Source organism: Alosa pseudoharengus, unplaced genomic scaffold (assembly GCF_046254945.1).
Source record: "Alosa pseudoharengus isolate Yale_2024_CS ecotype anadromous, Long Island Sound unplaced genomic scaffold, YU_APseudo_1.1 YU_APseudo_1.1_scf_17, whole genome shotgun sequence".
Lineage (NCBI taxonomy): Eukaryota > Metazoa > Chordata > Actinopteri > Clupeiformes > Clupeidae > Alosa > Alosa pseudoharengus.
The window spans coordinates 27,008,332-27,031,004 of NW_027468640.1; the positions used below are offsets into that span (position 1 = coordinate 27,008,332).

Below are 22,673 nucleotides of genomic sequence, written 5' to 3' on the forward strand. Positions count from 1 at the left end.
GAGAGAGTGCAGTGTCCTCCTCCTGAGACAGATAGAGAGAGTGCAGTGTCCTCCTCCTAAGACAGATAGAGATAGTGCAGTGTCCTCCTCCTGAGACAGATAGAGAGAGTGCAGCGTCCTCCTCCTGAGACAGATAGAGAGAGTGCAGTGTCCTCCTCCTGAGACAGATAGAGAGAGTGCACTGCAGCATCCTCCTCCTGAGACAGATAGAGTGCAGCGTCCTCCTCCTGAGACAGATAGAAGAGTGTGCAGCGTCCTCCTCCTGAGACAGATAGAGTGCAGCGTCCTCCTCCTGAGACAGATAGAGAGAGTGCAGCGTCCTCCTCCTGAGACAGATAGAGAGAGTGCAGTGTCCTCCTCCTGAGACAGATAGAGAGAGTGCAGTGTCCTCCTCCTAAGACAGATAGAGAGAGTGCACTGCAGCATCCTCCTCCTGAGACAGATAGAGAGTGCAGTGTCCTCCTAAGACAGATAGAGAGTGTGCAGTGTCCTCCTCCTGAGACAGATAGAGAGGTTGCACTGCAGTGTCCTCATCCTGAGACAGATAGAGAGTGCACTGCAGTGGCCTCCTCCTCTCCTTCCCTCCCTAGAACCTCCCCAGCGTCAGCTCAGCTCATCGGTTCAAGTGTCGTGTTGAACCAACAGAGGCCCTGAAACAGAGCCGAGGCTCTCTCTCTCTGTCTCTCTCTCACTCTCTCTCTGTCTCTCTCTCCCTACTGTGTGAGGAGGTGACAGCTGCATTGTCTCCCCCGTGACCCCGGTTCCCTCACAGTGGGACCGTAAAGTCACGTGTGTGTGTGTGTGTGAGTGAGTGTGTGTGTGTGTGTGTGTAGACACCAGACGGAGCTGAATCAGCTGGCCACTGCTGGTCATTTCCACTGCCTCCCCCTTCCATCCCTCCCTCAGTCCCCCGCCCCCATTGCTCAGAGTCATGGAGGACTTTCATCTCGGCCGGCCTATGGTCTGTGTCCAAGGAGACGGCCTTTGTTATGTCTATCACTGCAGCAACAACAACTTTTTAAAGGTCTTTTTTAAGAAAGTGATACTTTAGGCTGCAGACTTTGGGAGAATCATTTGCTAAATACTGAGAGATGAGCACCACAGTATGGTATGGGAATATTAAGAGGAGTATTGGGATACACAATTATATGTGTATCCTATAATATGTGGTGTGATGTGACACAGCTATATGACACATTTAGATATTTATGAATGCCCTTCCATAATTTTGATGATATGACATAACACCTATTCAGGAAATTGACTGACGGCTAGTCAAAGTTCTGACAAATATTCCACTGAAATAGGAAGGACAAGACCCGACACATACGTCACCTCAAACAGGAAATGTTGTGTAAGATGACCTTTTTTTACGGAACCTTGTAGCGTTCCCATCTAGTATATTCTTTAATATATGTGATGCGATCTAGGAAAACCCACCACATGATCCCTTTAAAATCCTTAATTTTTGCTCCGTTTTAACCCTCTCTGGTGAAATTTCACCAATTTAAGATTCTGATACCATCCTAGCAACATTCTGGACAATGTCACCTAGCAAAATCCAGGATACCATCCTCCCAAAATCATGGATGTTGCTAGATGGTATCAGAATCATAAGTTGGTAAAATTGCACCATGTGGTGGGTTTTCTATCACATCACATATGTGTGTAGGAGATGCATTCCATTATTAAATGAAAGGCTACCAAGTATAGCAGCCATTTGCATATTCTCAGAGTCTGTGTGTGGAAATGATGTGTAGTAAATCTGTGTGTGGAAATGATGTGTAGTGACTCTGTGTGTGGAAATGATGTGTAGTGAATCTGTGTGTGGAAATGATGTGTAGTGACTCTGTGCAGCGTCACGGCTGGATGGCGGCACTGTTGTTTGTTTTCTGCTGTACTGTAACATGGCCTCGGTGTCCTCTGCAGAGCTGCACACTCTCTGGCAGAACGAGGAGCGGGCGGCGATCCAGTCAGGCAAGATGAACGAGATCTGGCACCGACGCCACGACTTCTGGCTGCTAGCAGGCATCGTGCTGTATCCTTGACAATCGCTGTTGCCATGGCGACGGACAATCCCTTCGTTTTTTGTTTCACTGTGACCGTGTCGCGGTTCTGCATGAGTCAAACGGGTAGTTCAAAGTTTATTTCGTAATGGGTATTTTTTTCCGTTACTAGCGGTTAGATTTTAACCATACCCTGAGGCTTTCCTGACATGGTCACGACCCTTGACCTTCTGACCTCTCTGCAGTCATGGTTATGCACGGTGGCAGGACATCCAAAACGACCCGCAGTTTGCCATCGTCAACGAGCCCTTCAAGACACAGGCCAACAAGGGGAACTTCCTGGAGATGAAGAACAAGTTCCTGGCCAGGCGGTTCAAGGTATGGGAAATGAGAGGGACTCTGTGTGCAATACAAGCCAACACCAGACTCACTGTTTCAGCTCAACTTTCTCTCCTCTCCTTTCACCGCTGCATAGCAGTGTAGCGTTCATCATTCATTTGGGCCATCACAGTCACCTGATCTCCTCTAGTACTGTGTGTGTGTGTGTGTGTGTGTGTGTGTTTATATGTGTGTATGCGTATGTGTGTCTGTTTGTTTTTGTGTCTGTGTATGTGTGTGTGGTTGTTTTTGTATTTGTGTTTATATGTGTGTGTGTGTGTGTGTGTGTGTGTGTGTGTGACATAGAAATAGAGAGAGAGAGAGATATATTAAATTGTTAAATCTTTTACTTTACAATTGTGCCTCTTTTTGTGTGAGTAAACTTTTCCTCGGGATGAGTATTTCTTATTCGTATTATTGTTCATAAAATTGATCATTGATATGTGGGAATATGTGAGGGAATATGTGTGGGTTTATACTGACACATGTGTGGGCATGTAGATTTCTCTGTAAGCGTAAATGACGACATCTGCCAGTATGCATGCAGATGTCTGCATGTTTGTGAGTGTGGGTGTGTGTCTGTGTGTGGGTGTGTGTAGGTGTGTGTGTGTGTGTGTGTGTGTGTGTGTGTGTGTGTGTGTGTGTGTGTGTGTGTGTGTGCGTGTGTCTGCACACATCAGTGGCTTGTGATTTCTTCTTTTTCCTGTTTTTCCTCCCACTCACATCACATGCTTCATATCCTCTTCTGCACATCCTCATTTTCTCTCTCTTTACCTCTCTCTCTTCTCTCTCTTTACCTCTTTCTCTCTCCTCTCTCTCCCTCTCTCTTCTCCCTCTGTCCCTTTCTTTTATGACTGCTCCTGTATCCCCTTCTAGAATGCATGAAGGTGTAGTCTCAGGGTTATCGGTGTCACGCTAATGCACACACACACACACACACACACACACACACACACACACACACACACACACACACACACACACACACTGTCTCATCATCAGTTTTATCTGTTGCACTGCTCTCCCTTGATTCATGCTTACTGAGTATCTCTATGCCACTCACTAAGACACTGTATCACTTTATATCATTTCACTCCTTAACGAGTCTTTTTCTCTGTTTCTTTCATTTATTTGTGACATTTCTCACTGTCAAGTTTAAAAACATTGTTAGCCTGACTCTGACCAAAAAATGAGACAACATGTCCTGTCTGTGTCTCTGTGTCTGTCTGTAGTTGCTGGAGCAGGCCCTGGTGATTGAGCTGTCTGTGTTCTGTCTGTAGTTGCTGGAGCAGGCCCTGGTGATTGAGCTGTCTGTGTTCTGTCTGTAGTTGCTGGAGCAGGCCCTGGCGATTGAGCTGTCTGTGTCTCTGTTCTGTCTGTAGTTGCTGGAGCAGGCCCTGGCGATTGATTGAGCTGTCTGTGTCTCTCTGTTCTGTCTGTAGTTGCTGGAGCAGGCCCTGGTGATTGAGCTGTCTGTCTCTGTGTTCTGTCTGTAGTTGCTGGAGCAGGCCCTGGCGACTGAGCTGTCTGTGTCTCTGTGTCTGTCTGTAGTTGCTGGAGCAGGCCCTGGTGATTGAGCTGTCTGTGTCTCTGTTCTGTCTGTAGTTGCTGGAGCAGGCCCTGGCGATTGATTGAGCTGTCTGTGTCTCTCTGTTCTGTCTGTAGTTGCTGGAGCAGGCCCTGGTGATAAAGCTGTCTGTGTCTCTGTGTCTGTCTGTAGTTGCTGGAGCAGGCCCTGGCGACTGAGCTGTCTGTGTCTCTGTGTCTGTCTGTAGTTGCTGGAGCAGGCCCTGGTGATTGAGGAGCAGCTGAGGCGAGCGGCGTACCTGAACATGACGCAGGACCCCACGCACCCGGCCATGGCGCTGAACGCCCGCTTCGCCGAGGTCGAGTGCCTGGCCGAGTCCCACCAGCACCTCAGCAAGGAGTCGCTGGCCGGCAACAAGCCCGCCAATGCAGTGCTGCACAAGGGTGAGCCAGTGCCAGAGTGTGTGTGTGTGTGTGTGTGTGTGTGTGTGTGTACACTTGTGCCTGCAAGCTGGTTTGTCTCCTTGTGAATTGTTTTCACTGATTGTATTATATTCCAGTATATGTCTGATTATGTTAGGAATTTAAAGGTGCAGTCTGCAATTCCAATTCCAGTTCCAAACACTTTTTGTCAAATTCGGCAAATTGCTCCTTTAGCTGTTATTGTTTGTTCTATAAAAACAAAACTGCTGTTTGTACATAATCTTGGCTCTATAAATGGGATACAAACATAGTGGCTCAGACTTAGCCATAAACAATCACCAATCAACAGAGTGCTTTAGGAGCATAGAAGAGAGGGGTGCAATTTCATTGGTCTTTCAGCTTAAATAGTAAATTTAGTAACCTTTTGCAAACCAAAACCGAGTTGTGGACAGCGTCCTTACAGTAATGTAACATGTCCTGGGCCATTTATGAGTCTGCCTGCACGAACGTGTGTGTGTGTGTGTGTGTGTGTGTGTGTGTGTGTGTGTGTGTGTGTGTGTGTGTGTGTGTGTGTGTGTGTGTGTGTGTGTGTGTGTGTGTGTGTGCGCGCCGTGTTGTATTCACTGTACCATCACATACCTCATAAACGCTCACTAAGCTGAGTCTTACCCAATGGACCCCCTTCTGGCAGACCTCAGGATTTCACAACGGGCGGTGGCAGCCAGGCAGGCAGTGGCAGCAGTAGGCTTTGGGAAGCGTCCCAATCGCCGCCGCAACACAACACAACAGAGCCCGGAGGGACACAGATTTCTCATATCTCAGCGCAATCACACAACCCCTCATTTTAGAGGCCTTATGCTCTTTATCTGACGACGAAATCCCTGGCCCACATAACCCCATCGGCTCTCTGGCAGCATCTGCGTGTATGGACAGTGTTGGAAGGCACGTTCTTTAATTTAGTGATCATAAACGTCCGATTTGATCACCCCCAGCCATCCCCCCCCCCCCACACACACACACACACACTCACACACAATTTTGTATTGGAACTGGAGTCTCTGCCACGGCCCAGTTCTACGAGTACTGGTTCGGTCCAGCGGTCCAGTTGAAGCCAGGGGCCTGTAAAGTGCCTTGATGAATCAGCAGGGAGAGAGGGATAGAGAGAGAGTGAGAGAGAGAGAGAGTGAGAGAGACTTTGCTTTCCCTTTCCCAGCCCTCTGAGAAATGGCCTGGACCCCTCTGGAGCCCCAGTGCAGAAGTCCTCAGCGTAACCTCCACACAAGTCCGCAAAACCCAGCGTGCGACTCCAAGCTAATTCACGCGCCCGTCACCAGAGCTTCTCAGAGAGGCTTTTCCCACGCCCCCACCGAGACGATTGCCCCTGAACCAAAAGCTGGGCTGTGACTTGGGTTGGGGTTAGGGCTGGGACTGGGACTGCGGTTTTTTTTAAAGGGGAGGACAGGGGATGAGCTTTGCCAGGCCATGTTTGTTGTTTTTGCTTCTGCCTCCTAGAGTGGAGCTGCATTATGGGCTATTTTAGCGAGGAGGCATCCAGGAGCTGGCCATCTGCCCCCCCCCCCCCCAAGTTGAGTCAGGCTTGCTTCTTAGGTTGATGCTGCGGTTTTGGAGATCCACAACTGATTGTGTGGTTTCAAAAGCGTTGAGAGGTCTCAGTACCTCTGTCTGGTCTGGCTGGCTGCAGGGATTGCTGCCGTGGTTTTGAGGCCCGTTGTTGATTCGGTTATTCATAGATTCAGGACTGATGCTAAGCCAATTTGTACAATTTGAGGATTTGGTCACTGACTTCAGGAGGCAAAACCAGTAAAGTGATTAGAGGCTTGAGGGTGTTTGCTTTGTGCAACCATCTCTTGTTCTCCTGTCTGTTCTAATTCATGGTGTGTTAGATTCAGAACCATCTGGGTTATTTCAAAACCCTGGACTGATTCAGGTGGTCTCTCAACCCCTAAATGATTTGAAACCATATGTGAGACACAGCAGGATCTAATACTGATTTCAGGACACAAAAGCATATCGGGAGTTTGGGGTTGACAGTGTGGTCAGTTTGTGCTGCCAACAACTCCTTTCCGTCCAGCTTCCCCAGCTGAGTGATTTGGAGATCCAGGACTGATTGTGTGATTTTGAAAGGCAGCATTCAGGGACAAGGCTTTGGAGTGGTTTTATTTAATTGCCGTGTTGAAGTATTATACTCTGAGTTCCAGAGGCAAAACCATAAGACCAGGGTTGCCAGGGTGACCACCAAGGTATCCTACCAACTCCTAGTTGTCAGATGTGATTACGGAATCATGGACTGAGTCAGTGATTCTTACACCAGAATTGTAAGCCATTGCTGAGGATTTATGCACCGATTTCAGGAGGCAGTTGTATGGGTTCAGTGTTGAGAGGGTTGTTGAGTGTTTTGATTGTACAAGCAACTCTATCCTGTTTGCACCAATTTGTGGGTTTGATATCCATGAATCTCGTATCAAATGGATGTAAATGAATAATCAGCACAGCTTACAGATCTAATTCTTGGAGCCGATGCTGACTGTACTGCACTAGTTGGTAGGACGGATATCCATGAATCTCAATCATGAGATGGAAATGAATTATTAGCGCTGCTTAAAACTAGGGATGCAACGGTACACAGTACATTATCGAACCAAATTTGGCAAACAGTGGTGAACGTTCGTGGTGAACATGTTTTCTTTGAACAGTTAAATTCGAATGATTTGGTGTGAACATTCCATTTTAACGCTAATTACATTATTGCCTTCGTCAAACTCACGTCCAGGTCCACTGTATGTTCGCGGAGAACTACCTCCTCAGACTGTTTGCGATTGTTCGCAAACGTTCGCCGAAAACTCAAGGCTAACGGAAAACTGTTCGCCTATGTTTGCGAATTTGAACGCACCTCTGATCTCATTCCTGAAGCTGATGCTGACTGCACATTTTGGTTACGTTAGTGCAGCCCCGATCCTGGTCCTCCTGTTTTGCACTGTGGCTGTCTGCATGGGAGCTCCTGCTCCAGCCTCTGCTGCTGCTCCTGCTCCTGCTCCAGCCTCTGCTCCTGCTCCTGCTCCTGCTCCTGCTCCTGCTCCAGCTCCAGCCTCTGCTCCTGCTCCTGCTCCAGCCTCTGCTCCTGCTCCTGCTCCAGCCTCTGCTCCTGCTCCTGCTCCTGCTCCTGCTCCTGCTCCTGCTCCTGCTCCAGCCTCTGCTCCTGCTCCTGCTCCTGCTACTCCTGCTGCCCGGCCCTGACTGCGGTCTGCAGCAGTAACTGTAGACAGATGTGTGAGCCCAGAGTGTTTTCCTGTGTGTGTTGGGCCCGGGCCAGGCGCTAATTTGCCCCCCCCCCCCACCCACCTCTGCTTGTCATTGCAGTGCTCAACCAGCTGGAGGAGCTGCTGAGCGACATGAAGGCGGACGTGACACGTCTGCCCGCCACCCTATCGCGCGTGCCCCCCATCGCCGCCCGACTGCAGATGTCCGAGAGGAGTATCCTCAGCCGACTGGCCAACAAGGGCACAGAGACGCACACGCCGCCGGTAAACACACACATGCGCGTGCTCGTTCACAAACACACACACACACACACACACACACACACACACACACACACACACACACACACACACACACACACACACACATACATACATACACACACACACACACACACACCAGTACACCAGGGTTGTTGTTGTTGTTGTTGTTAGTTATTTCAGGAAGGTACTGTGTTATTTGTAAGTATAAAATACATAATAAGTGTTGTTTCTTATCAGGCCCAAAATTAAAAATTAAACAAGTATGCACTGCACCTTTAGTAGACTAATTAATTAAATGGATTCCATAACCATAGCATACCAAAAGTCTTGATGCATTTATTTAAAAACTTGCAAAACCAATGATGGTTAGATAATAATGTGCAGATTATTGCAAGTTCTGTAGTGATGTAGTGATATAGATGAGTCATTCTCCTACACACACATGCACTGTGACTAGGAGCAGGCAGTAGGAGTAGTCACACACATGCAGGCATGCTCATCTACATGTGTGTGTACATATGAGTCACAGGAGAGCAGGTGGTGATCAAGGTTATTAAACTAACACTCCCTGGAAGCTGCCCCCCCCTCTCTCTCACACACACACTCTCTCTCTTTCTCTCTCTCTCTCTTTTGCACACACACACACACACACACAGAGCAATCTAAAAAAGGCACACAGTCGCAGTGCTGATAAATGTAGATTCATCCATGCAGACACAAACAACAGACCTGCCAACAAAAGCTGGGTAACACACACACATACACACACACACAAACTCAGAGATTTGCCAACCCTCCCACAGACACACTTGCCAACAAGGGCACAAAGATACTTATAAGGCCTGAGTGTGCAAACACATGCAGGATAGACTAATGAAGTGCGCCTCCTTGCATACTGAAGACTTTATCCCATTCATCTTATGTAGAAAAGGTTTGCAGACTTCAGATAGTTAACTTTCATTTACAACACTAGGAGCTTGACTTGGAATTGGTACAGATTTTCTAACCACAGAGAGTTCCATCACTGTCTCATCAATGTTTCACTTAGTTAAATATTTGTCCAGACGAAAAGTAAAAGCAAAAGATTCTTTCAGCATTTGTTATCCTCCAGCTTGCTGACTAGGGCAGCTATAATAGATGAGATAGGTAAAAGAAAAGCGACGCTCTTCCTAAACTTATGAGTCTTCTACACCTTAAACATTGCCATGCAGTCCTATGCTTTGTAGTAATCTAAACTTAGTGTTAAAAGACCAACTGCAGTCCAACTTTGCCCTGGTTCCCTCCTCCTCCAGCCGATCCCGCCGGGACCGTACGCCACCCCACAGAACTACGGTGCCCCCTTCACTCCAGCTCCACCAGGGGGCATGGCTCTGGGAGGGGCCAACTACACCCAGATGCCCCCGGGGTCCTTCATATCAGGTCAGTTCCCATGGTCTGCTCTTTGCCCAGGAGGATCTCGTAAAATGCTGATGAATGTCTCACTAGAACCCTGCAGTTGTTGCTGCTACAGAGTTTGTCCATAGTGGTGATTGAGAGGGGACAGAAATCTCCCCAAACACCCAACAAACCCCCCCCCCCCCAACCATCACCACCACCGCTATCCCATATTTCTATGTAGAATCTCTGAGGCTGTTATGCTATTTCCACAGCGAGGGTTGAGTGATTTGATTTTAGCACTTGATGAAAGAAGTTATTATTTCAGTGCTCCTATTCGGGTCAAATTCTACCATTGCAAAGTACAGCTCATTTAGTGTCTGTGAGTATTTTGGGGTATCTGCTTATTTTGGATGTGAAGATGGCATTTGGAATTGTTGCCAAAAAGAAATGGAAAAAAAATCTGATAGGTTTGGAAAGCGAAATGAACTATTCCCCTCCTGCAAACCATCAAGCTGAAGCTTTAAAATGTTTGATAAACAGGGTATGTTCAGAAAAATATCAGGCTAGGTTGTATTTCTCTGGCTTTATCTCATTACATCTCTGCACCACATTAGCAGTCCATCTGCTGTGAGCTCATACGTGCAATCGTGGAAATCAGATGGAAAGGGAAGGCACCATGCGCATGCAGATGGTGACATATCAGACATCACTCAAGCCTGTTAGCCCGAGCGCCACTTACTGTCCAAGAAATACGGTCCTACTTAACCTACCTGAAATGCTAATTTGTTATCACCTAATGATTTGAGAGTTTGTGTCCTGCATTACAGAAAATATTGAGTGGGTTCACACAATAACTTTATTCATTTCGCACACCCAAACTTGTCAGTTCCACAGTTACTGGCGAGATTTTGTCTTCTATTTGCTCTTGAGCTTGTGGTCCCATTGCTAGGGGAGCGGTCCTACCCTAAGGGTTTCACTGGTGAAGGCAACTGAGCCATGCTTGCATAGGAATACAGGGAACATTATGGTCTTAAAGAACGGCCAGGGTTTAGGTAAGGTTAGAATTTGGGTTTGGTCAAGCATTTGGTGACTCACAGTTTTTTGAGCATTTTTGGGGTTTTTTGAATTCAAGGCATGCACACACCATGGCAGAATTATAGGTTGGCCACTGGGCAGCAGCTGGAGCTGGATGCAGTAAAACGGAGACGGTCCACTCCTCCACTCTGTTGACACTTATTGCTTTGGATGTTTCACAACACATCTTGAAAAATCACAAAAAGGACTCAAGGCTATACACATTAAAGCCCTCAAGAGTATCGGAGGAAATTGTTGACATTTGTTGACTGTCTTGTAAACCAGGTTGTGTCCCCACTTGATCTTAAGTACTCGATACTGAAGTATATCATGAACACAGTCTACTTCTTGTATTAGTGAATGTTGTCTCAGAACGTGCTTGGTGTTGGGTTATTGTTAGTGGTTGGGTTAAAAGTGGGTGTCAGTATGCACTGGCATGGAAAGTGCATGGGATTATTGACTCTCTAGCAGAGACTGATGACTGAAATGGGATGCAGGTTTCTGGTTATGGGAAGAGCAGTGGTTTGTGCATTACCATTGGAAAGCAGCAGAGAGCAGCCCAGGGACGAGCTGACGAAACAAGCTCCCGGAGAGCAGGGAGAGTCTGCCTGGTGTCATATCTCAGCATCAGAACAGAAGTCATGCATGCATCAGCACAAAGGTGTAACAGTTCAGATTTCAAAAAACTTGGCTTACACTCAAGAAATGTCACCACCTCAGTCAAGCATTGTACCAGTACACTAACCTCCATGTTGACATTAAACAATAGGGGACTGTTTGATTCTACAATAGACGTCAGCATCAAACATGTTTGTTGACATTTCTCCCCATAAGGTAGCGATGCTCAGCTCAGCTGTATGTTGTTACATGGACAGCTGAACATTTGAGGACATCTGGTGAAAATTTCAGAACATCATCATCTGACATAAATATCTCCTCATGATTATTCCAGGTGTGCATGTGGCTTCATGGGTGAATCTAATTCGGGGCCGCACCGACAAAACAATATGTGCAGAGCGTCTGCATACCTTTGCCCACGGCTGGTCTTTCATGTCCAGCAGAAGTGGCATTTGAACCAGACTCGATGGCTATACCCCCGTGAACTTGCGAGAACAATGATTATTTTGTTATGCTGGAGGACCTTGGCGACGAGACAGGCTCGCCGGGCCCGATGTTTATTCAATCAGGCCCGGCGAATTCAGACAGCAGGCGTGCTTTTCCACGATCGCTTGCTTTTAATGAAAATATGCAGATTATTCTCCCGATGCTCTCGCCGAGCGAGCGCTGCCTTGGATGAGAAGCGGAGCCGAGATGGCGTTGAAACCCTTATTGTTCTTATTAAGTGTCGAGTGAGATCATAATTCCATTCTAATTAAAACTAAATACCCCCAGCGGAGCGCTGGCTGGCTCGCTAGGTTGTGGCAGGCCAGACCAGGCCAAGCCAGGGACGGGCTGAGAGGCTGGGGGGGATCCAGGGAGCTGGGTGGCGCTTTTAAAAAAATAAAAAAAGTTATTTATTTCTCTTTGTTTTGGTGAGAGATGTCAGTGCGTTTAGTGAAACACATACAATATTCTCACACAACATCTACGTCTGTGTGTGTGTGTGTGTGTGTTTTTTTTCTGTGGGGGGGGGGTGTTCTGTGAGTGACAAAAGTTCACCTCAGTACATTGGTGGGATGAAAACTGGTGTTTGTAGGCTGTGTGTATGTTGCACTGTCTGCATCGGGACTTAAAGTGTGTTGATGTATGTAATCACCACATGCTGAGAAAGACGAAGTTGCTTCTTTCGTGAGGATTGAGTTTCACCCACACACCCCTAACCCCCACCTCCCTTCTCTTTCTCTTTCAACTGAAAAAGGAAAAAAAAGGCAGTTACGTTGATGCTCGCCTTGCCAAGCTTCAGCGTAGCAGAGCTCAGACCTCTTTTTTTCATTCCTTTACTTTTTTCCCTTCCCTTTTGCTCCTCACAGACTTTTTCCCCCCTCTTAATGTTGCTTCTGGAGATATTTTTATAAAGAGTGAGCGAGACACAGAGAGAAAGAGTGAAAAAAAATTACTACAGACGTCTAAAAATCTGGAGGCTCTTGGGCCTTTCTCTCTCTCTCTCTCTCTCTCTCTCTGTCTCTCTCTCTCTCCCTGCCGGGGGCCCCTGGGGGCCGATGCTAAACCCCTGACTCGCGAAAATAGCCTCTCGGCCCGACTGGCCCCCTGGCCCGCCGGAGCTGAGGGCTTGATTGAGCTGTGGGGTTAAATGTGTGTGCGTGGGGGGGGACAAGGGGGGGGTGGCTGTACGCAGTGAACTCAGGCTGGCTAAAAATATGTGGCGCACGGGGAGCTTCGGTCTGGCCAGAGGTCTGGCCACGGCGGCCCCGTCTTAGACAGCGAGAGAAGGGGGGGGGGACGCCAGAAGGACAGACAAAACAAGAGATTAATAGAAAATGAAAGGCCTTAAAAAGAAGTAGAGGGTGGAGAGAGAAGTGGGGGGGGGGATTAGTAGGAGTGTTGCGTGAACTCCAACTCCTCTCCCACTCACAGACTGTAAATAAAATGCGAGTGCAGGCAAGAGACCATTCCAGTCTCTTGCTCTGTTTTTTTGTGACGTTTCTACTATGGCCAGGCTTCTTGTGGTCTGCACAGGCAACAAGCAGCAGATGCAGGGACATAACGGTCTCTGCAGTGCATTTGGACCCTGGTGGAATGTGCATTTTATTGTCCTTATTCTCACTCTGTACAGTGTGTTGTATCCCTCTGAACTTTGACACCCACAATGTCCCTTTCAACTGTGAAATGGAAAACAATCAAACATACAAAAATAAACAACATTCAAACTGGCAGAACTACGAATGGGAGTGGACCACCTTCAGATACCCTTACCATTTACCTTTTTAACCCCTTTTTTAAAGAGATGTTTTTTTTTTCTCACACATACTTTTTCAGCTTTTATGGCAATTGAGATACCCACACCTTGCATCTGAATGCTACCTTATTGTTATGTAGCCCTCGGCAACAAATGTCTATGAGCTGGTTGAGATTGAAAATACTGACACACGACCACCTCCACCAAAACTCCAACTGTCCCAGCTCCTGTTCCTGCTCTGAGCCCAGCTCCCACTCCCACCCCCCTCCAAGCTACCGCACTACAACTCCCAGGTCGCACCTCTCCTGCTCCTACTGCCTCTGCTGCTATGTGCTGCTGCTGCTGCTGCTGCTGCTGTGCCTCCCCCTCCCTCCCCTCTGCAGTGTCTACAGTCTGCCACCTTTGTGCCCCCCACAGACGCCGGCTCCTGCCTGAAGACCAAGGAGCACGACGTGGCGCAGCGGCAGCGCGTGGTGGACCTGTGGAAGGACGGCAAGTCGGAGGGCTCCATCGGGCAGGAGCTGCGCATGCCCAAGTCCACCGTGCACAGCATCATCGTCAAGTACCGCGTGAGCAACACGGTGGAGAACCTGCCGCGCAACGGCCGGCCCAAGAAGCCCTGAGATGGAACCCGAAGAAAGAAAGGAACCGGGGAGGGGGAGAGAGGGGACGATGCAAGACAGGATGGAGCGGAACCAAGCGGAACATTACACTTTCGTGTAAAGACAGGGGGAGAACACAGGAGAACGGGAGCGGGGCACCACATAATGCTTCCAAAGGGAGAGAGGGGAGAGAGGGAGGAAGGGAGAGAGGGAAGGGAGGAAGGGAGAGAGGGAGGGAGGGAGAAAAAATGAGAAGGGAAAGGGAGCCAGGAACAAAAATCAGAGGAAAAAAGGCACATGGAGAATGAGACATGGAGGGAGGGAGGAGGGAGGGAGGCCGAGTGGGGTAGTGTTGGTGAAGGGGAAGAGGTAGAAAATATTTTAGCAGATAGAAAGAGAGGAAGGCAAAGAGAAAGGGAGAAGGAGGCCCTTTTTCTGACTTGAAGGAGAGAAAGAGAGAGAGAGGAGAGAAAAAAACACCTCTGGACTGCCAATGCAGAAGTGATAAAGTCATCATGGGTAATGTGAACAGGCAGAGAGAGTGCAGGAAAAGAGGAGGATTAGAGGTGAGGAGAGAAAGAAGAGGGGGAGGGAGAGAAAGAGAGAGAGAGAAGGAGTGTAAGGGAGGGAGAAGCCGGCCAAATGAAGGAATTACTCTGTTGACCCTGTTTGGGGAAAAAAAAAACAGAAATGAGAGAGAAGAGAGGGGAGGTATTTGGACTTGTCAGAGGCAGGAGGCAGATGGTAAATTCTCCAGCTCCGTTCTCTCTTCCTCTCCTCTCACCACTCCAGGAAATCCTCTCCTGCTCTCCTTCTTTCCTCCTGAAAATCCTCCCCCCAGCCCTGTACAGCCATTCATATCAAGCTTGGAGAGAGACTCCCCCCCCCCCCACACTCCCCTCCTCACGTACATTAGCATTTTTTTAGCACTGTGTGCCTCTCTTCACTGATGCTTGCTAAAGCCTCTTACTTCAGTCTACAACCTCCCCACCACACACACACACACCACCACCACCACACCATGTTCTGCACTGTTCTCTTTGGTGAACCGGAGGGTTTCCACTGAGGTTGCTGTCATGTCACATTCCTGGACTCTCCATCTTTGGACTGCGCTCATACAGTATTGCAAACGCTTGGAACCACAACTGTCAGAACCGCCAGCACAGAAGTGTCAAACCTTGGATCCTTTTTCGCCACTTCGTTCTATAAACATCAAAGAGGAAGGAAAGTGAACGTGGGAACTCGTAAACAATGCTGTCCCTGGCCACGCCACCCCAGACCAATCAAATGAGCTATACACTTGGAGATGCACCAATGATAAACTTCCATTCACCTCATGTCTTTCTGCACTGCACTTGGACAACACACCAGTAAACCTCTGTGGTCGAGGGGGGACAAGTGACCAGGCCTGGGGCTATTGCACAAGCCGACATGTGGTTGTAGCTTTTTCTTTTGTTGCACCAGAGAGACTTGAGACAGAAAACGAGTGAAGACTGTGTGTGAGCACATGTGAAGTGAATTATGTGTGGAGACATAAATCAATGTTTGGAGAGGGGGGGGGGGTTGTGAATGAGTGAATTACAGAGTTTGAAAGGTCAAAGGTGAGCTGGTGAGAAGGTAAAATATCCAAGTTGAGTGCCAAGTTGACTTGAATGAATGGATCAGGATAGTGCCAGAATGAGTAATGTGGATGGAGTATATGTGGATGACTTGATTGTGTTTGGGGAATGAGTGTGCAGTGGCTGCATGAATGAGGCGGGGGGGGGGGGGGAGAAAACAAAAGCACCTTTGGCCTGAAAGTAAAAACCGTTTGGAGCTCCTGCTCTGTCTGCCTGGAAAGGAACTGTGAATGGCCTAACCTGTCAGACCAGCTTCCTCCAACCAATCACTGCACAGATCAGATGACTTTGATACTGTGGGAAAATAATACTGTATGGGTGCACACCGGGACACACAAGACACGCGCATGTGCACACACACACACACACACACACACACAAACTCAACATGCACACACACACACACAATATGCTTGCATAGACAGATATGCAGATGTGCATGCACACACACACAGACATGCATGATTGCATGCACACACACACAAGCACACACAGCATAAAGGTACCAACACACACACACTCACAGCTACTCTGGTTAAGCACATAAACACCCTCCTACACAAACAATAACCACTTTGAGTGTTCTTGTGTGTTTTGCAAAGATGCATAAAGAGACACACACAAAGGAGTGTGCAAGGCCTGGAGAGCGGCAGGAGACGGAGTGCGGGGGAGAGGGGGAGTGCCTCATCCCACTGGCGCTCGTCTGCATGCAGCCATGTGTGATGAACTGGTAGTGCGTGGGAGGCGAGCGAGCCCGTGCTCGGTTAGGGCCTGTTTTCTCCGCCGCAGGGGTCACTAATTTGTTGCGTAACAGCGGTGGCTGTTTAGATAGGCACCGGTCGGAAAACACCGCTGCCAGAGTGCGACACGCTACACTCCTCAACCTCACACCGTTTGTTTTTCTTCTGTTTTCTATCTTCCGCTTTTCTTTCTTCCTTTCTTTTTTTCTTTTTTTTTTGCATACATGGAGTTGCAGCGCGTGCCCAGTGCACAGGTAGAGCCAAGGTGCTGGAGCACACTGAAGAGATGGAATGGTGGTTGAGGGGTTCTTGGACTCCTCCATGGGTCTTTGAGATAGGTCTGCAGCCTTCCTCCTCTCTCTCTCTCTCTCTCTCTCTCTCTCTCTCTCTCTGTTGTCCCTGTGCGGTCGTTTGGGCTGCTTGCGCTGCTCATTTTGTGACTAAGCAGGATCCCTCTCTGCATCACGGCGGCCTCTTTTGGCACACACTCAACAATTCCCCCCACACTCCCCCCCAACACATACACACACAGCCCCCCCCTCCTCTCTCTCTCTCTCTTTCTCTCTCTCTCTCCTGTCTCTCTCCTCCACATACACAGACACACACAGCCTCCCTCTCTCTCTCTCTCTCTCTCCTCCACATACACAGACACACAGCCTCCCTCTCTCTCTCTCTCTCTCCTCCACATACACAGACACACAGCCTCTCTCTCTCTCTCTCTCTCTCTCTCTCTCTCCTCCACATACACAGACACACACAGAGACGCGCACACACACACACTCACATTCTCCCCCTCCAGCACTTGGCTCTGAAATGCTCCCTGGTGCCCCTCGCACTGTATGGAACGCACCACTATGTCTGCTAGACTGACTCACTGAGCACTACGAATGAATCTGCACTATGCGCCTGATTCATCAAAGCAGACCAAAGAAAAACTGTAGAATAGAATAGCATAGACGATAGAACTGAATAGAGTAGTTCGAATGAAATAGAATACAATTATGCAGTAACAGAGAAGCTCAATGTTTTATGCAGTAATTGAGAATATTGTTTTTAAGTATTTCACTCATACCTCATCTTTGCATGTTTCTGGAACGTTCTACCCTGTCTCCTTTGAGTGATCTGGTTGGTGACACGATGCTTGGTGCAGCAGGAGTTAAGCGATTGCTGTAGTCTTCCTTGTTTAACTGGCCCTGTGTTTTACACGACACCAAGAGTTTAATGGCACTGATATTGACGTTTTGACATGTTGATTGCTGTTATGAGTTGTCCTTATCATTACTTGACTCTATTTAATCTGAAGGGGCGTTCAACCTCAATCACTTATGAGATACCCTCAAAATGTCATCAAGAATGAACGCACTAAACAAATCAGAGCTTTCTGAAGAGTTTGATAAGCTAAATCAGATGTACTGATTGGGGTTACAGAACTCAAACGGAAACATCCCAATCAAATCAGACGTGCCTGATAAGGATTGTGTGCTGATACCCAAGTTAAGGGTCGTTCACACCAGGAACGATAACTATAACCATAAATATAACCATAAAGATAAAAGCGTCCATACTGACCAACGATAAGAAAAGTCTCTCTTTGTGTTGATGAATGTGATGGCTAAAATGTGATGGATTCTGATTGGCTGTCAGCTTTTTAGCGTTCTCAGAATCGTTCTGAAAGTGATCCCCAACGATATCGTTCTTCATGTCATTCTAGTTCTAGTTTATGTGTGGATGTTTTCATTCATATTAACTAGAACAATTAGGGTTGGGCGATGTCGTCTAAATTGGCATTTGACGATGTGTACAGTAAAATATCGTGATGGACGATGATATCGTCGGGGGCGGGGGGGGGTTTCGTGTAGTAAACAGCCTATAGGTATGTCTGTACAGAAATACATTTATAATGTTCTACATAAAAATAAAAAAAATGCTATTATATAGGCTATACGGCCTGATGAAAGTGGACAGCTAAGAGAGACATACTGACCAGGCTACCGAAGTTGTGTGGAAGATCGATCTAATCCAAGAAAATTGTTGTGAAAGACGGATAGACAATCAATCTGAACACTTGCGTGTGCACCAACCAGCGGAATATTACACATTGACAGACTTCGCTGGACCCAGCAAAAAAGCTACTTAAGACTACTATCGTGGTCACTCATTTAAAATATTAGTACTATGCAGCATCCCACGTTATCAGGCTACCGTCTATGCTGACTATAAGGGCGGCGGGAAGTGAAAGTAAAGGGCTGCAATCGCGCAGTCCAGGCTATAGGAGGGCGAAGTAAAAACACTTTTACAAATAACGAATCCCGATTACCACTCCGCTGCTGTCTGGGACTTTTGCTAAATGCATGAAATACAAGCCTTACAGTGAAAGACGGATAGGCTACCTTCTGATCCTATAATTAACGAAAGAAATGGTTTATTTTAACACAGAGAAGAAGGACGCATTTGGCGCTCGCTGTAGCCTCGCAAAAATATTTGAGCGCTAGAATGTCCTAGTCGTAGCCTAACAATAATAAATCTATATTTTCTGCTAAAACATTAGGCTACATATTACGTCCAATGTAGGCTATAGGCCTGCGAGACATGTAGGCTACTAAAGGACAATTAGGCTACACATTCCCGTCACAGTCAGGAATTATTTGAATAAGAGGGTAAGTCTTTTATTTTACAAGACGGTAGACTAATACGTGATAACTGTTTGGCTGACAGCCTTTAAAGTAGGCTCAATTTCATTTTCAGGGAAAGGTTTTTTTATGTTTTAGCCTGTTACAGCAAGAATTAGTGACTGGCATGTGGGGGCGTGGCATCACGATGGTTGCTTTCCATCGTGATGCCTGTCAACCATCACGATGGACGATGATATCGTCCATCGGCACAACCCTAAGAACAATATTTTTCTGCCGTTATTGGTATAGATTCTTGGTGTGAACGGCCCTTTAGACTGGAGTCTCCATTGCTGAGTAGGAGCATAGACCTGAAGGGAAGGTTATGGAGCCAATGCACCATTATTACACCAAAACCAAATCATCATATGACTCCAATTAGTGGGCAGAAGTTACTGGGCTTACTGGATTAGTAAGTAAGTCATTCCAAAGGTTTTTTTTTCTGTAGCTGATAAACTGAGGCTTTACCCTAACATAATTGCTATGCAGTGTACATGACCATGAAGACGTGTGTTTGTGCACACTCATGCAGATAGATACAATCTGCATCCATATGATCCTCAAGTTGTCCTGCCTACTTTGGTCAATGTAAAACCAAACTAGGGTTATTCTTGGCATTATTTTGTATGAATATGTATGAATAATATGATGATATGCAGTATTGTGGTACAATGATATGAATGTATAAGCTCCTTCATTAAAACATGTTTTCAGTTTATTTTGGTGGACAGTGGTCTTTGGTGTGTGCTGGGCTAACATGTCCTGTTGTATCAGCTGATGTTCTCTCTTTATTTCTACCTGCTGGAAATGGAAAGAGAGACGCAGGGCAAAGGCACGGAGAAACAAACTAAAGAAACAGATGAGGGACAGCAGGAGAGAGAGAGCGAAACTGAAGAAGAAACTGAAAAGAAAGAAAGACAAGAAAAAGAAAGACCGTAAAGAAAAAGAGCGAAGGGACCACAAAAAGAGTGAGCTCAGAAAGAGGCGGAAAAAGAGAGATACGGCTGAAAGAGAGAAGGACAGGAAGGAAAAGACAAAAAGAGAGAACACAGAGAGGAGAAAGAAATACAGGGACAAACAGAGGAGAGGAAGAAGACATGACATCAGGTACGTGTAATTGTAGGGTAGGAAGACTGGAGACTCAGTGTGGGCTCACCATGTATACGACAAACCAAGAGACTCTGGCACAGGCCTCAGGAGCTGTGGATTTGATGTATGCTTCGCCAGGTCAATTGAGTCCAGAGAAATAATTTTAGAAATATTTCTTTTTTTATACATGCGTATAACGTGCCTTGTATTTCATGCACTCTTCAATGCAGATACTTAACTGTGTGTGTGTGTGTGTGTGTGTGTTCGCAGTGCTTAATGGGCCTCCCATGTCGGTGAAGAAGGAGCAGCGCGAGGCTGAGCTGATGATGGTCCAGCGTGGGAGGGAGCAGCGGAGCGGAGAGGTCATCTGCATCGACGACTGAGTCTGACTGAAGTCCCTTATGTAGACCTCAAACACACACACACACACACATACAAACACCCACGCACACACATACACACACACACACACACATACACACACACTTACTCACACACTCCCACTGCTGGGTCACGCTCATTCTAAGAACGTCTTGCCCCCTGAATGCTCTTGTATTGACTAGAGACCCACACACTCACACACACACACATAACACAAACACATGCACACATCTGCACACACACACACATGCATACATATTAATGAGAAACTACAGTCCAAGTCCCAAATCCACAAACATCTGCTCTTATAATCTACAATCTCCCCAGTCTTGCCCTTGCATTGCACAAACGAACTTGCAAATACACACACGCGCACACACACACATTCACAGACCCATACACATACACACACACACACACATACACACTCCAAATGTGCACACATACCTGTGGTCCATACTATCGCAATCTCTACATGTTTCACTCTATCTGCCTCAAAGCAACTGATCTCTCAATCCCAGAAGCAGTTTGCACGCACACGTACACACACACACACACACACACACACACCCAAACTCACACACGCCCTCACAAACACTCCCCGCCACAAGATGCAAACAAAAACATAACCCTGCTATCTTGCCAGTGACCGCTACATGAAGCTGCATGACTGTATGTGAAAAAAAAGAGAAAAAATTTTGCCTCCATTGACCACCATTTGTGTTCCCTGCAGGCATGTTCCACTAGCAGACAACCGCCACTCAGTCACCATATCCACATTAACACATTACAATCACATTAACATCAAGTAGTGCTTACATTTATCGTTAAAAAAAAAAGACTGTCGACTGTGTCGATCTCCAGACCAAGGCATAGGTGTCCCTTCTACCAATGCACTCCAGAACCGAATAGACTGTCATGGGCACACTCCTACTCAAAGCATGAGTGAATGGGGTAAAGTTAGGCACTCCGTCGATAGGCGAACAGGCTTCATACAAATACAAATCAGTGGTCAGCTCGCGGGCAATGCCATTAACAGGTTCACAGCACTACGCCTAGCCATTTCCGTAGATGCACCATACCGCTATGTCATGGATTTTTTTGTCCAAGATTTCTTCCTTACATTCCTTCCTGGAATGTAATGTGTATCAATCCTTTTATGGCGAGATCTACCTTGTGTCGTTAACGGTTTGATAAACACCTCAAAATTATGGCGTACGTACAACAGCCTTAAGTATTCTGTCGATCAGTGCAATCGGAGATTGAAAGATTAGCTGTTAGCAGCGTAGACACAGAATGGTCCTCCCTGTGTGAGGGGGGTCGCTGGAGCATGGGCTGTGGCATTGGGATGTTTCTAAAGAGTTGTTTATGAAAGGCCTTGTAACTGTACAAGTAGGCAACAAGGCAGTTTTTTTCTCCCAGAGAATGTTTTGTTCGTTTTTGAGTGGCGAGCTATTTCAAAGCTATCCTTTTACTTGCCCCCCCCCCCCCCCCCCGACCCCAAAATAAACCCCCCTCCTGAGCTCTTGACCTCTCCTCTGAACACACGACATCCTTTACGGCCCCCTATCTCCTCCTCCCTCTCTCTCTCTCTTGTTTATTTTTCCAAGTTTCTAATCCTCCTTTTTACAAGACTCTGTGATATCCTTTGCATATTTAAACTTGGTTCAATGTGTTCTCGTGTGTTTAATTCTTGTTATTACGACTGCGGTTCATATTATTATCGTTGCCGTTGCTGTCAACATTGTCCTTGCTGTTGCAATTATGAAGCTTTTACCAAATTAAAAGAAGAGAAAAAAATCAAGAAAAATTGAGATCATTTAAACATTACTGTGCTAGTTTGCGTTCCATCGTGTTTCTCTACATCGAGCATCATATAGCCTACGTTGAACGAGGAGGTTGAAGGAACTTCGAAATTAAAAATAATAATACAAACGTCTTTTTCTTGCTTAAACTCTCTACAGATAGGCCTTGCTAATAATCCTAGACTTCTAGCCTAAACCCTGGAGACGTGACAAGAGTGTAACGGAAATAACGCTATTCTCCAAAATCAGCAAGCTGAAAAAAAAAGTCAAACTCGTTCCTCTGGAAAAGGCCTCTGAGGCAAAGATTTTTTTGCTGTCTTTTGTTTCTCTCCTCACTCTCCGTTTCACTCCAAATGTCCTGCACATGTACACACTGACATGCTGTACGCGCCTTAATCAATGCAGAGTTCAGTAAGTGCAAAGAGCTCAAGTTAACCAGGAGTTGTCTACTCCTTACATGCTTGCTGTTGTAGTCTACGATTAGCTAGGCCTCAACTTGTACTGACTTCAGATTATTAGGATAATAGAAAGAGTTAATTTATTTCCCCAACAAGCACCCCCCTCCCCCCCAGTCTGTGGCAAAG

General features: G+C 46.9%; 1 protein-coding gene across 4 annotated transcripts in view; it reads left to right on the forward strand.

Moving 5' to 3' along the window:
* Window positions 1-21,779, forward strand: part of chd3 (chromodomain helicase DNA binding protein 3) — a 56,232-nt gene extending 34,453 nt beyond the window's left edge. For 3 of the 4 annotated variants that reach the window (XM_076289145.1, XM_076289147.1, XM_076289146.1), the window contains exons 35-40: window positions 1,930-2,038; window positions 2,252-2,384; window positions 4,160-4,355; window positions 7,713-7,876; window positions 9,169-9,295; window positions 20,174-21,779. In XM_076289145.1, the coding sequence (XP_076145260.1) occupies window positions 1,930-2,038; window positions 2,252-2,384; window positions 4,160-4,355; window positions 7,713-7,876; window positions 9,169-9,295; window positions 20,174-20,286 (842 nt within the window). In that variant the 3' untranslated portion in view covers window positions 20,287-21,779. Of the gene's footprint in view, window positions 1-1,307; window positions 1,355-1,929; window positions 2,039-2,251; window positions 2,385-4,159; window positions 4,356-7,712; window positions 7,877-9,168; window positions 9,296-20,173 lie in introns of those variants that run through there. The other variant, XR_012987651.1, reaches the window with a different exon arrangement.
* The last annotated feature ends 894 nt before the right edge of the window (window positions 21,780-22,673 follow it).